Source organism: Bison bison, unplaced genomic scaffold (genome assembly GCF_000754665.1).
Source record: "Bison bison bison isolate TAMUID 2011002044 unplaced genomic scaffold, Bison_UMD1.0 scf7180017864050, whole genome shotgun sequence".
Classification (NCBI taxonomy): domain Eukaryota; kingdom Metazoa; phylum Chordata; class Mammalia; order Artiodactyla; family Bovidae; genus Bison; species Bison bison.
The window spans coordinates 4,074,778-4,089,835 of record NW_011494622.1 but is presented as its reverse complement, the minus strand read 5'-3'; the positions used below and the strand labels follow the sequence as shown (position 1 = coordinate 4,089,835).

The 15,058-nt window shown below is 36.9% G+C and overlaps 1 protein-coding gene across 3 annotated transcripts in view; it reads right to left on the bottom strand.

Moving 5' to 3' along the window:
- PRIMPOL (primase and polymerase (DNA-directed)) overlaps positions 1-15,058 on the bottom strand; it is a 53,604-nt gene that overhangs the window by 33,057 nt on the left and 5,489 nt on the right. For 2 of the 3 annotated variants that reach the window (XM_010835761.1, XM_010835759.1), the window contains exons 2-5: positions 14,461-14,696; positions 13,140-13,237; positions 11,826-11,955; positions 1,332-1,479 (exon numbers count right to left, since the gene is read on the bottom strand). In XM_010835761.1, coding sequence (XP_010834063.1) covers positions 1,332-1,479; positions 11,826-11,955; positions 13,140-13,237; positions 14,461-14,640 — 556 coding nt within the window. In that variant the 5' untranslated portion in view covers positions 14,641-14,696. The remainder of the gene's footprint in view (positions 1-1,331; positions 1,480-11,825; positions 11,956-13,139; positions 13,238-14,460; positions 14,697-15,058) is intronic. The other variant, XM_010835760.1, reaches the window with a different exon arrangement.

Genomic DNA, 15,058 nt, shown 5'->3' with positions numbered 1-15,058 from the left:
TGGTCATATACAGATGTGAGAGTTGGACCATAAAGAAGGCTGAGTGCCAAAGAACTGATGCTTTCAAACTGTGATGCTGGAAAAGACTCTTAAGAGTTCCTTGGACAAAATCAAACTAGTCTGTCCTAAAGGAAATCAACCCTGAATATTCACTGGAAGGACTGATACTGAAGCTCCAATGTTTTGGCCACCTGATGTGAAGAGCAAACTCATTGGAAAAAACCCTGATGCCGGGAAAGATTGAAGGCAGGAGGAGAAGGGGGCAACAGAGGATGAGATGGTTGGATGGCCTCACTGGCTCAATGAATATGAGTTTGAGCAAGCTCCAGGAGATAGTAGGGGACAGGGAAGCCTGGTGTGCTGGAGTCCATATGATCTCAAAGAATCAGACATGACTGATCAACTGAACAACTAGGGACTAAAGAGAGAAGAAATATCCAACTAAGCAAACAAAATGGGAAGATAATGAGTCCTTGGTACACAGCACACTAGGCCACTTGACCTAGTGTTACCCTACTCTAGCAATTAGACCTTGACCTTTATGCCAGTCCGTTAATAGCTATGTTCATGCCTTTGCCCTTGGTACCCTTGAAACTGTCAGATAGTTGTTCTGAATGGATTACCTGTTACCTGAACTTCAGTCAGTCACCTGCTTGCCCTACCTCTGCTAAGACATACACTCAGGAGTTTGACCTTTATTCAGACCTTGGTTTTTAGTGTTCCCTTTCTGCCTATTTGTTCTCCTGTGCACTGATTTCACTTATATCTGGGCCTGTACCCCTAAATGTCCAGTCCTGGAATTAATCCTCTGGTTATACTTTCAGGGTTACACATCTAGATTTCTCCCCACCCTAATATTTGACCTGGAACAACAAACAAGGCTTCATGAGTGTGGCCTGGAACCCAAGCCCAGCCCTTATGTATTAAAGGATAAAGCAATGCTACAATGCTAAAGCAAAGGTCAGAAATCCCAATCTGAGGCATCACAGGTAAGACCTGAATTGGGTCTCTCCTGCATTACCCAGAAAACTTCTGAAACGACTCTTCTTGGAATAAAAACCAGGCCCGTGGCACGCGTGACCATCCCAGTATCCAAAGCAAGAGGCACCACTGCCAAAGATATCCTGAGTACACAAATCCATCTAAACTGTGTCGGGCACAGAAGGAAGTCTAGAACTAGAGGCAAATACTGAAAACATGAAAAATCATGATTGATTTTTTAGGACAGGTTAATTAATGACCATTAAAAATGTGACAAATACAAAACGTTAAGAAGAAAGGAAAATATGTTTTCAATATAACTGCAACTTAAAAAAAAACAGTTCACTTACCAACATGAATATTATCTTTAAATGCCACATCATGGAGTTGAAATATTAAATGGCGGCTAAATTTTTCCTCCGTGCTAGAATCCAAGTTGAGAACATCTTCAGCTGAACAGTTAACTGTGTAAAACTCTTGAAGGGCTTTACAAACATGCTGAGAATGCAAAGAGAATTAGACATTATTTTAAATTTGTTTTAAACTTTTTTCATAAGCAAAATTCAAATCTTAGTACAAATAAACCTAACCTATTTTGATATCAGATGACATAACAATTTGTTGAATTACTTTATTGAAATATGCATATTTAAATTACTACACATTTATGTTCAAAAATTTATAGGCTCTCCAGATTAAAGGCCTCTCAAGATTCAAATAATTTACCTTATATGTTAATCTCCAAAATCAAAATAAAAATATTTTTAAGCAGCTCTTTAAATATTATCTATGAGTTAAAAAGTCACTAATTCTGTTGTTTATAATTTTAGTTTTCAGAAAGTTCCTCATGTACTGCTGCTGCTGCTAAGTCACTTCAGTCGTGTCCAACTCTGTGTGACCCCATAGACGGCAGCCCTCCAGGCTCCCCAGTCCCTGGGATTCTCCAGGCAAGAACACTGGAGTGGGTTGCCATTTCCTTCTCCAATGCATGAAAGTGAAAAGTGAAAGTGAAGTCACTCAGTCGTGTCCAACTCTTCAAGACCACTGAGCCCAAATCTACCTCCAAGAATAAGGCCTCCAGGGCTAGATAATGATAATAAAGACAGTTATGCATCACAGGAAAAGTAGCAAGTGCAGGGTCAGGAGGACACGACTAGAAATAAGAAAGACCAGAAACAATGTCAGGAAATGGGAAACAGGGAGTGAGCTGAACATCTAACGTTTCCAGTGTGATGCTGGAAAGGAAGCTCAGCAACCCCGGGAATGAGGTGAGGCCCGGAGCCCAGGAGGGGTCCCAAAGAAACAGCCGAAGAGCCGTGGAGAACAGGTCAGCAGCAGGGAAGGACTGTGGGAGCCCCCGCCCCGGCCATGGGAGCAGAGGGCAGCGGGGGCTCCTCCTGAGGCAGAGATCAAGCCTGGAGCCTTTGGAGTGGGAGCACTGACTCCAAGACCCTAGACTACCAGGACTAACCCTAGGGAGGATCAAACAGTGAGAAATCGCGCAAAGGAAACCACTTAAATACAAGACCCAGCATCACCCAACCACCAGTAGCACCCTGTGCGGGACATCTCATCTAAACAACAAACAAAACGAAATACAAACCCAACCATCAGCAGACAGGATTACCACCTCACTCAACCTTGCCCATAGGAGGAAAAACAAACAAAAAAACAACAACAAAAAACTCAGCACAAATCTCACCCTATAGGAAGCTTAGACAAACCACCAGACCAACCTCAGGAGGACAGAAACCAAAAGGAAGAAAGAATTCAACCATGAATCCTGGGAAAAGGAGATCTCAAGCACGGTAAGTTTAAAAAAGAAAAATGAAAAGGCAGAGAAATACTACACAAATGAAGGAACAAACTAAAAACACAAGTCCAAATAAGTGAAGAGGAAATAGGCAAACTACCTGGATAAGAATTCAGAATAATGATAGTAAAGATGATAAAAAAAACCTTGAAAACAAAACAGAGAAAATGCAAATATCAATTAACAAAGACCTAGAAGAATTAAAGAATAAACATACAAAGACAAAGAACACAATTACTGAAATTAAAAATACTCTGGAAGGAATCAATAGCAGAAATCTGAAGCAGAAGAACGAATCAGTGAGCTGGAAGATAAAATGGTGGAAGTAACTTTTGAAGAGCAGAATAAAGTGAAAAGAACTGAGGATAGTCTCAGAGATGTCTGGGATAATATAACGCACCAACCTGGGAATTATGGGTGTCCCAGAGGAAGAGAAGAAGAAAGGGTATGAGAAAATTTTTGGAGAGATTATAGTTGAAAATTTCCCCAACATGGAAAAGGAAATAGTCAATCAAGTCCAAGAGGCACAAAGAGTCCCATACAGGATAAACCCAAGGAGAAACACACCGAGACACATAATAATCAAACTAACAAAGACTAAATACAAAGAAAGAATCTTAAAAGCAGCAAGGGAGAAGCAACAAGTAACATACAAGGGAAACCCCATACATTTAACAGCTGATCTTTCAGCAGAAACTCTGCAGGTCAGAAGGGAATGGCAGGACATATTTAAAGTACTGAAAGGGAAAAATCTACAACCAAGATTACTGTACCTGGCAAGGATCTCATTCAAAATTGATGGAGAAATAAAAAGCTTTTTTCAGACAAGCAAAAATTAAGAGAATTCAGCACCACCAAACCACCTTTACAACAAATGTTAAAGGGACTTATATAGTCAAGAAATACAAGAGAAAGAAAAAGATCTACAAAACCAACCCCAAAGAATTAAGAAAATAGCAAAAGGAACATATATATCAATAATTACTTTAAATGTAAATGGATTAAATGCTCCAACCAAAAGACACAGACTGGCTGAATGGATACAAAAACAAGACCCATATATATGCTGTCTACAAGAAACCCACTTAAGACCTAAAGACACACATAGACTGAAAGTGAGAGGATGGAAAAATATATTCCATGCAAATAGGAAGCAAAAGAAAGCTGGAGTAGCAATCCTCATATCAGACAAAATAGACCTTAAACAAGATTACAAGAGATAAGAAAGACACTACACAATGATCAAGAGATCAATCCAAGAGGAAGACATAACAATTACAAATATCTATGCAACCTACATAGGAGCACCTCAATACATAAGACAAACAGGAACAGACACAAAAGGAGAAATTGACAGTAACACAATAATAGTAGGAGACTTTAACACCCCACACACACCAATGGACAGATCATCAAAACAGAAAATTAATAAGGAAACACAAGTCTTAAGTGATACATTAGATGAGATGGATCTCATTGATATCTTCAGGACATTCCATCCAAATGCAGAATACACCTTCTTCTCAAATGCTCATGGAACATATTCCAGGATAGATCACATCTGAGGTCATAAAACAAACCTCAGTAAATTTAAGAAAATTGAAATCGTATCAAGCATCTTCTCTGACCACAATGCTATGAGACTAGATATCAATTACAAGGAAAAAATTGTAAAAAACACAAACACATGGAGATTAAACAATATGTTTCTAAATAACCAACTGGTTACTGAAGAAATCAAAAGGGAAATAAAAAAATTTCTAGAAACAAATGACAATAAAAACACGACAACTCAAAATCTACAGGATGCAGCAAAAGCAGTTCTAAGAGGGAAGTTTAGAGCAATACAATCCTACCTCAAGAAACAAGAAAAACATCGAACAGACAACCTAACTTTACACCTAAAACAACTGGAAAAAGAACAACAACAATAAAAAAATTAGTAGAAGGAAAGAAATCATAAAGACCTAAGCAGAAATAAATGAAAAAGAAATAATAGTAAAGATGAATAAAACTAAAAGCTGGTTCTTTAAGAAGATAAACAAAATTGACAAACCTTTGGCCAGACTCATCAAGAAAAAGAGAAGAATCAAATCAACAAAACTGGAAATGAAAAAGGAGAGGTTACGACAGACAATGCAGAAATACAAAGGATAAGAAACTATTATAAACAACTATATGGCAATAAAATGGATAACCTGGAAGAAATGGACAGATTCTTAGAAAAGTTCAATCTTCCAAGACTGAACTAGGAAGAAATAGAAATTATGAACAACCCAATTACAAGCACTGAAATTGAAGCTGTGATCAAAATTCTCCCCAAAAACAAAAGCCCAGGAACAGATGGCTTCACAGGAGACTTTTATCAAACATTTAGAGAAGAGCTAATGCCTATCCTTCTAAAACTCTTTCAAAAAATTGCAGGAGGAGGAACACTTCCAAACTTATTTTATGAAGCCACCATCACCTTGATACCAAAACCAGACAAAGACAACACAAAAAAAGAAAACTATGGGCCAATATCACTGATGAACATAGATGCAAAAATCCTCAACAAAATTTTAGCAAACAGAATTCAACAACATATTAAAAAGCTCCTACACCATGACCAAGTTGGGTTTATTCCAGGGGTGCAAGGATTCTTCAATATATGCAAATCAATGTGATACAACATATTAACAAATTGAAAGATTAAAAACCATATGATCATCTCAATAGATGCACAAAAAACCTTTGACAAAATTCAGCACCCATTTATGATTAAAACTCTTCAAAAAACGGACACAGAAGGAACCTACCTCAACATCGTAAAGGCCATATACGATAAGCCTATGGCAAACATTATTCTCAGTGATGAAAACTGAAAGCATTCCCCCTAAGATCAGGAACAAGACAAGGGTGTCCACTTTCCTCACCATTATTCAACATAGTTCTGGAAGTCCTAGCTACAGCAATCAGAGAAGAAAAAGAAATAAAAGGAAACCAGATCAGAAAAGAAGTAAAGCTCTGTTTGCAGAAGACATGATACTGTACATAGAAAACCCTAAAGATAGTATTAGTAAATTACTATAGCTAGTCAGTGAATTTAGCAAAGTTGCAGGATACAAAATCAATACACGGAAAGCACTTGTATTTCTATATACTAACAATGAAAAATCAGAAGGAGAAATTAAGGAATCAATCAATGGTTGTTCACCATTGCAACAAAAAGAATTAAATATCTAGGAATAAACTTACCTACGGAGACAAAAGAACTGTACACAGAACATTATAAGACACTAAAAAGAAATCAAAGATGACATTAACAGATAGAGAGATATTCCATGTTCCTGGGTAGGAAGAATCAATATTGTGAAAATGACTATATTACCAAACAGAGTCTACAGATTCAATGTGATCCCTATCAAATTACCAATGACATTTTTCATAGATCTAGAACAAAAAATTTCACAATTCACATGGAAACACAAAAGACCCCTAATAGCCAACGCTGTCTTGAGAAAGAAGAATGGAGCTGAAGAATCAACCTTCCTGACTTCAGATTATACCACAAAGCTACAGTCATCAAGACAGTATGGTACTGGCACAAAATCAGAAATACAGACCAATGGAACAAGATAGAAAGCCCAGAAATAAACCCATGCACCTATGGATATCTTATTTTTCACCTTATTTTTGACAAAGGAGGCAAGAAAATACAATGGGGCAAAGACAGCCTCTTCAATAAATGGTGTTGGAAAAACTGGACAACTACATGTAAAAGAATGAAATTAGAACACTTCGTAACACCATACACAGAGATAAACTCTATTAAAGACCTAAATGTAAGACCAGAAACTATAAAACTCTTAGAGGAAAACATAGGCAGAACACCTGATGACATAAATCAAAGCTAGGTCCTCTATGACCCATCTCTCAAGAGTAACGGAAATAAAAACAAAAGTAAACAAGTGGGACCTGATTAAACTGAAAAGCTTTTGCACAGCATAGGAAACTATAAGTTCAGTTCAGTTCAGTCGCTCAGTCGTGTCCGACTCTTTGCGACCCCATGAATTGCAGCACGCCAGGCCTCCCTGTCCATCACCAACTCCCGGAGTTCACCCAAACCCACATCCATTGAGTCGGTGATGCCATCCAGCCATCTCATCCTCTGTCGCCCCCTTTTCCTCCTGCCCCCAATCCCTTCCAGCATCAAAGTCTTTTCCAATGAGTCAACTCTTCGCATGAGGTGGCTAAAGTACTGGAGTTTCAGCTTTAGCATCATTCCTTCCAAAGAACACCCAGGACTGATCTCCTTTAGAATGGACTGGTTGGATCTCCAACTATAAGCAAGGTGAAAAGACAACCCTCAGAATGGGAGAAAATAATAGCAAATGAAACAACTGACAAAGGATTAATTTCCAAAATATACAAGCAGCTCATACAACTCAATACCAGAAAAACAAACAACCCAATCAAAAAGTGGGAAAAAGACCTAAACAGACATTCGTCAAAAAGACATACAGATGGCTGAGAAACACATGAAAAGAAGCTCAACATCGTTCATTATTAAAGAAATGCAACTCTAAACTACAATGAGATATCACCTCACACCAGTCAGAATGGTCATCATCAAAGAGTCTACAAACAATAAATGCTGGAGAGGGTGTGGAGAAAAGGGAACGCTCTTGCACTACTGGTGGGAATGGAAATTAATATAGACACTATGGAAGACGGTATGGAGATTCCTTAAAAAAAACTAGGAATAAAACCACCGTATGACCCAGCAATCCTACTCCTAGGCTTATACCCTGAGGAAAACCAAAACTGAAAAAGTCCCATGTATCCCACTGTTCATTAAAGCACTATCTGCAATAGCTAGAACATGGAAGCAACACAGATGTCCATTGACAGATGAATGGATAAAGAAGTGGTGGTACATATACACAATGGAATATTACTCAGCCATAAAAAGGAATGCATTTGAGTCAGTCCTGAGGTGGATGAACCTAGAACCTATTATACAGAGTGAAGTCAGAAAGAGAAAGATAAATATCATATTCTAATGCACAAATACAGAATCTAGAAAAATGGTACTGAAGAATTTACTTACATGGCAGCAATGGAGAAACAGACATAGAGAATAGACTTACAGACATGGGGAGAGGGGACAAAAAGGTGAGATGTATGGAAAGAGTAACATGGAAACTTACATTGCCACATGTAAAATAAACAGCCAACAGGAATTTGCTGTATGGCTAAGGAAGCTCAAACAGGGGCTCTATATCAACCTAGAAGGGTGGGATGGGGAGGGAGATGGGAGGGAGGTTCAAAAGGGAGGGGATATATGTATACCTATGGCTGATTCATGTTGAGGTTTGACAGAAAACAACAGAACTCTGTAAAGCAATTATCCTTCAATAAAAAATCAGAAAGACCTAGGTTTGAGTTCTAGCTTTGCCACTTAACAAATCTGTCACTTTAGTCAAGTCCAAACCTAACATTCAGTTCAGTCGCTTAGTCGTGTCCGACTCTTTGCGACCCCATGAATCGCAGCACGCCAGGCCTCCCTGTCCATCACCAACTCCCGGAGTTCACTCAGACTCACATCCATCGAGTCAGTGATGCCATCCAGCCATCTCATCCTCTTTTGTCCCCTTCTCCTCCTGCCCCCAATCCCTCCCAGCATCAGAGTCTTTTCCAATGAGTCAACTCTTCGCATGAGGTGGCCAAAGTACTGGAGTTTCAGCTTTAGCATCATTCCTTCCAAAGAAATCCCAGGGCTGATTACTCAACTGCAAAATGGGATAATGATAGAACCCAACTTTTCGGGTTGTTGTTAAGAAGCAGAAAAATGAGAGTAAAGAGTTGGCCCAGTGCTTGGTACACATAACTGCGTAAAAGCACTGGGTGTGCAGCCATAGGATGGGTCACTTATGAAGCCTCAGTCTTCTCTTTTGCAAAATGGACATACTAAGAACCACCGTTCAGGGTTATCTTGGGATTAGACACCCAATGGTGGTGGTGGTTTGGTCACTAAGTCGCTGACTCTTGTTACCCCGTGGACTGTAGCCTGCCAGGCTCCTCCGTCCATGGCATTCTCCAGGCAAGAATACTGGAGTGGGTTACCATTTCCTTCTCCAGGGGATCCACCCGACCCAGGGATTGAACCCATGTCTCCTGCATTGCAGGCAGATTCTTTACCAAGTGAGCTCTGAGGGAAGCCCTAGACACCTAATAGTTAAGCAATACATTGTGTTTATTAATGTTATTTTGACATTCTTATAGCATGCCATCTCCCACCAGGCTCTCTGATCCTACTCTCCTTCAGTAAATTTTTTGAGAAGGCCTCCTAATTGCCTTATCTACATCAAATTCCCCCATATACTCTACCTCCAGTTGCAGCACTTACACAGCTGCTGTTTTATGTTAACTTGCATGAAATTTTTGATAAGTTTCCTCTATATTACAGAGAATCTCTCTCACTATCTGTTCTCTCCTGCTTCTGTAGTCATTGAACCCTGATTATGGATAGATACAATATCATCCAGAAAAAGGACCACGTTTCCCAGACTCCCTTGCAGTAAGGTGGGGGCCATGTGACCAAGTTCTGGACAACGGATGTGAGCTGAAGGACAATATTCCGCTTCTACATTACAGTCTGAAAGCTGACAGGCATGCTCACCCTTCCCCCTGTTCCACGGACTAAAATGCAGACATAGGGGTGGTGAGCCCTCTTGGACAATGTAAATAAAGGCGTCTTAGGAACAGAAAGCAACAAGCCTCATCTCTAATACAGTAGAGTCACGTCCAGGTGTTACATGAGAGAGAAATAACTTTCTGTCTTGTTTATGCCATTTTAGTTTTAGGCCTTTATTATGGAAGTAAATCTCTCCTAACTTATTATCCTCCATTACACGATAAACTACAAAAGCAGAAATCATGCCTCTTTGGGCTAACCATTGTATTCTCAATGCTTAGCCACACTGACAACAGGACAGACTGAAAGGATTTTGATAAATTAATAAAGTGGAGTTTTGAACTTTGGAGCTCTACAGAATTAATGTAGTAATTCTGAGGTAATAAAAATATTCATAATCCCCTTCTCTTTTCCAAGTTAAATTTAAAATAAAATTTACAATCTATAAGTTTTAAATCACTATATTGTACACCTGAAACTAACATAATACTGTAACTTAACTCAATTTTTAAAGTTTTTAATTTATTTAAATATTTAAATTGTAAAATCCAGATGTTAAAATAAATGATTATTTGAGTGATGTTACCTATCAACAGTTTTATAAAACACTTTAAGCACCAGAATTCACTCCATTTGGCAGAAGTTGCTTACTGAAATTGTCAGTTAAGTTACTGAATCAAAGACCATTATATATTATCACTAGTTATGATTAGCCAGTTACTTATTAACAATCTGTTGTAACAGTTAATCTAACTTACACCTCCTCACAGAGACTCTAAAGGAAAAGTACTTACTGGATCATAAGCTTATTACAAAGTAACTAATAAATGAAATTAATTTCAATATAATCATTTATAAGATCATATAAGTATAATAATCTTAATAATTTTCTATCAACACGGTAAATGTGTTAAATAAAAATGCTGTATAATTTTAAATTCAGATTTCTACAACTTTTTCCAACTTTTGCTGATGTAAAAGATTAGTGGTTCAAGACTAATTTGTGTAAGAGTGTAAAGAATGAAAAAGAAAAAATACCTACATGATCTTTGCCATACCAATGTTCATTAATCATTATTAAAAATAGGATTTGCACTAGTATTGATTCCTTTAGGGATAAGTTTCTAGTTTCTAATACAATGAAGTATTTCTTTTTTAACAGTATTAAAGTGTCAGTGGAAAAAAGTCTCAATCTTAACTCCTTGTTCGCCAGAGACCACTTCCTTAGGTAGTAGAAGTGTATATCATACATCAGAAGAGAGTCAGTGTTTATCAATTATTTAAAATGTAATTCAGGTTAAAAATTAAACATAACAACTGTAATGAAATAAAACATTTAAATTTATTTTTAAGAGTCCAATGGCTACCTTAAGAAAAACATAACTTTTTTGCTGTTTTTTGGGAGGGGTAGGGGAACTTATGTGTACTTTTTTGCTTCAAAGCCAGGAGAAAGCTAATTTTTTTTTTAAACAGCATTTGAATATCTTTTTCAAATAAACATAATAAAACATGTAGACATCGATCATAATCAGCAGATATTCTTAATCAAAAACATTTTAATTTGGATGTATTTCTAACATTATGAGTCATCTACAGTTAACATCTAAAACAAAAAACAGTTACTGTTAATACCTACTCTGAGGCCAAACAATAGTTAATATAGTACACCTTAACCAATACAATCTTAAAAGATTTTATAAATGAACCTAATAGAGCTTAGTCGCACAAGCCCATATTCCTTTTATTACTAACTTCCTAGTTGACATTGCTAAATCAAAAATAAATACTAGAACTACACTTTTCTCTTTGTTAAAAATAATGATATGTTTCTAGACCAGGTTTTGCCAGTAACTAGTTGTTGGACCTGGAACTGGAATTAAGTCTCTCTAGGCTTTAGCTTCCTCATTTATGATGATGTAAGAATAGTTTCCAAAATTTCTGTCAGCTCAAAAATTCTCATGCTATTTTTATCTGAATTTTCTTAAATTTTATCTCAGAACTCAATTTCTACTATAAAAATTACTTCATTTGATATTCAGAATCAACTGTAATGTAAAAGAATATATAAGAAACAGAAAATTCCCAAACTGCCACTTTTCTCGTTTTTTTTTAATTGGATACAGTAATATTATGAAATATACAAACACAAACTGAAACCTCCTCCTTTTCAGAGGTTTACTCTGAGGAGTGCTATTAAGGAATGAAAGGCAAAAGTACAAGCAACAAGAAAAAGGAGGAGAAACACTGAACCTTTATGTTACATGGGCTGGATTCGTTTAATTCTTTTCAGGACTGAATGACGAAAAGATATACAAGTAGACATAAGGAGAAAAACCTGAGTCTGAAATTTACCTCAATGAGTAATGCAACCATCTTTTTCCCATCAGCTCCTGGATTGGCAAGTTTGTTAAATTCCAAATCAAAATAAAGCTTGCACACAGCATTTTCAGGAATGACTTCATAGCAGTGTAAGAGATTTCTTCTGAATTGAATAATTCAAGATTGTTAGGCTTATATCTCATTCTTTTTAAATCATAGAAGCTGCTCTTGTATCTCAAAATAGCATATTAACTGTGATTTAATGACATACAACTATGACATTGTGAAGACAAGATAAAATGAACAACTGCTGACCCCAAGTTTACGGATCACAGTATCAAGAGTTTCCATCAAACAAGATATAATAATCACATTCTGTAACACTACTTAACGAAAATACAGTCTAACTTCATACTGTTATTTATTCACAGATGATTTTGATATCAGACATCACTTTTACATTTGCTTTTGATATTACCATGAAGCAAATTTTGTTTGAGAAAAGAACTTTCTCAAACTGGGATCCCGGGATCACATATACTTGGGAGTCCCTGAATTTTTAAAGAAAATTTTTAACTTTCACATTTTCATTAAGAATATTTTAAAAACTGCTTACACACATTCTGAATCATCTGACTTCAAGGAGCTTTCAACGCTCACATCTGCAATTTCATTCTCACTGGTACCAAGAGGAGTACGACTTTAAGAAGGGAAAGGTAAAACAGAAGCAGCAATAAAAACAGTGTGCCCACTCTCCTCTCAGTCTGGCCCCGGCTCTGGCCTCAGACGTTAAGAATGCTCAGGGGAGAAAAAGGTGTGACGTTAGCCAGGGGAAGATATATATACAGATTTCTCTATTTGCAGAGATCTCTACAAATGCCAGAAATGGAAAAAATTGACAGAATTCATGGCTCTGTCCAGGTGATAGAAAACTGAAAGGCATCCATAAATGAAAATTAACTAAAAATAAAGGTGTCATTTGAGTAATTTGAAAAAAGATGTATGACTTTAATATGGGTTATTAAGAACAGATGTTGGATTGATAAACTGCTTAGTGATATCACATGCAAATAAAACATTTACACTAATTTGAACAAAAAAGTGATGGGGGAATCGCGTCATCACGTGGCACAGGAATTCAAACACACACAATTTTTCTCTCCTAGCACCTGCTGAGATTCAGTGTTGCTTATGACAAGGAAACTTCAGAATTCAATTCTACTAGTAAAGGAGTAACTAACTGGTGATTGGGAACTATGAAAGCCCAGGCAGCCTGATTTAACTTCACAAGCATCTCCAGATGAAGGAAATGTAACTTCAACGTGCTGTCTTTTAAAAGCTACTTACCGGGATTTATAATAAAACCAAAGTTGAGTATAGGTTGTTACGAGGTAAATGCGCTGTCCATCACCCACTTTGCATTCCAAAGCAAATACATGAACTTCCTTTATAAAATCAAAACTATCAAAAATTAGTAAAAATGCAAATTCAAAATCAACTATAGCTAGTAAATGTTCATATAGAATTTTACCAAATTGTCAAAAACTGGAACATTTGTATTATTAAAAATAAGAAAATTAATCACTAAATCAATGCCAGTCAAAATCTAGTTGTTTTTACTTCTATTTAGTCACTCAGGTAATACATGTTTAAGGCGCGAACATCCACACTAAAAAGAAAAAAAATAAATATTTTGTAATCATTTGACTTCCTACTGTAATTTTACTAATTTATGTAATTCTTAAAACTACCTGAACACTATTATAAAATTAATAAATTCCCTAGAACATACAAAAAAACATGGGAGCCACTTAAAAAATATATTTGCCTGTTAATCTCAAAAGCTTAAGCAAAGTTTTAAAATGCTTAACTTTAACAAGTTACTAGGGAAAGAAGGTCCTCCTCCTTAAAAACATTTAGCATATTTTTATAGATCATCAATGAGTGGAATCACAATATATTTCACTTATGCCGGATTTATGCTGGATACATGCCTCTTTTCATTATATTTTTTTATATTCCCAACAGGGCCCAAGAAGCAAACGATGTGCAATACACAGCTGCTTGTTTATTTCTGAGTACCATCCCCTTTGTAAGGCAAGCATGCAGCAAGCACATCTTCCTCCCGCTAATCCTAATGTGTTGGGAATTATGAGAAATCCACTCTACTACTCCAAAACACAAAGGGGACAGGAGAGAGAGAGAAACATGGGTGCTCTGGTAGAATGATTTAAGTTCCAGGGCTTATCAATGCTATGACATCTGAGACATTGTCATTTGCCATTGTTCCAATTCAAATCTCTGATCCCTAATTTCATCCTTAAAATCCCACACACCACTCACTCTCTTTGCTGATATTTCTGTGGGTATTATTTTAGTTTTAAACTCATACTATTATTTTTCAGTCCACGAACAGTCTAAGCATAGCTTCATTTCCAAGTCATTACAAAATTTTTAAACTATTTGGCACCAGATATGTCACCCTTTTTCATTATTCATATAAAGTAAATGGTTAATGATTCATAGGGATATTTTTCCTAAATAGTATAAAAAGACTGCAATTAAATTCTTCTGGTAAAATATGTGGCCTGAAATGAAGACAGACAACAGAGTCTTTTTAGAAATCTTAAGTTATAGTAGCCCTAAAGAAAAAGATAAGTACAATTACCTGTTTACAGCTTTTAACAAAATTAAAAGCCTGAGTTTGCCGATGAAACAGTTTCCAAATGGAAGGTGGTTCTTCTGGCTTGGACAACCTCGGTCTGTACACCGAGGACAACGGCTTCCTCTCATAATGGGATGCTCGCTCCTCAATCTGCTTCAGTGTTGCTTCCCATTTTCTCTTCATTGGATCAGGAGTATGGGAAGACAATCTGTCCCCTGTAGGACTTCTATCAGTTACAACTAAAACAAAACAAACAAGGACGTCAATTTCCATCTTTGGAATATATTGTGTCTTGTAAAACTTCAAAATTCATTTCTGCTTGTTTCTCTGTCTGCTTCCACAGCGTGTTTTGCATGAAGTTTCAATGTGAAACAAGGACAGGAGGACTGGCTATCAGAAATCTTTAGATCCTGGCTCTTTCATCTGACAGTGCTACAGTTCTGAACCATTAATGAAGTTCGTGGGCTTCCCTGCTGGCTCAGATGGCAAAGAATCCACCTGCAATGCAGGAGACCTGATGTTCCCTAAACTGTAATCAGCTGCAAAAAGACAAGTAACATATCTTTAGGTCGTTATCTTGAGGACACGTGCAATATGAAAA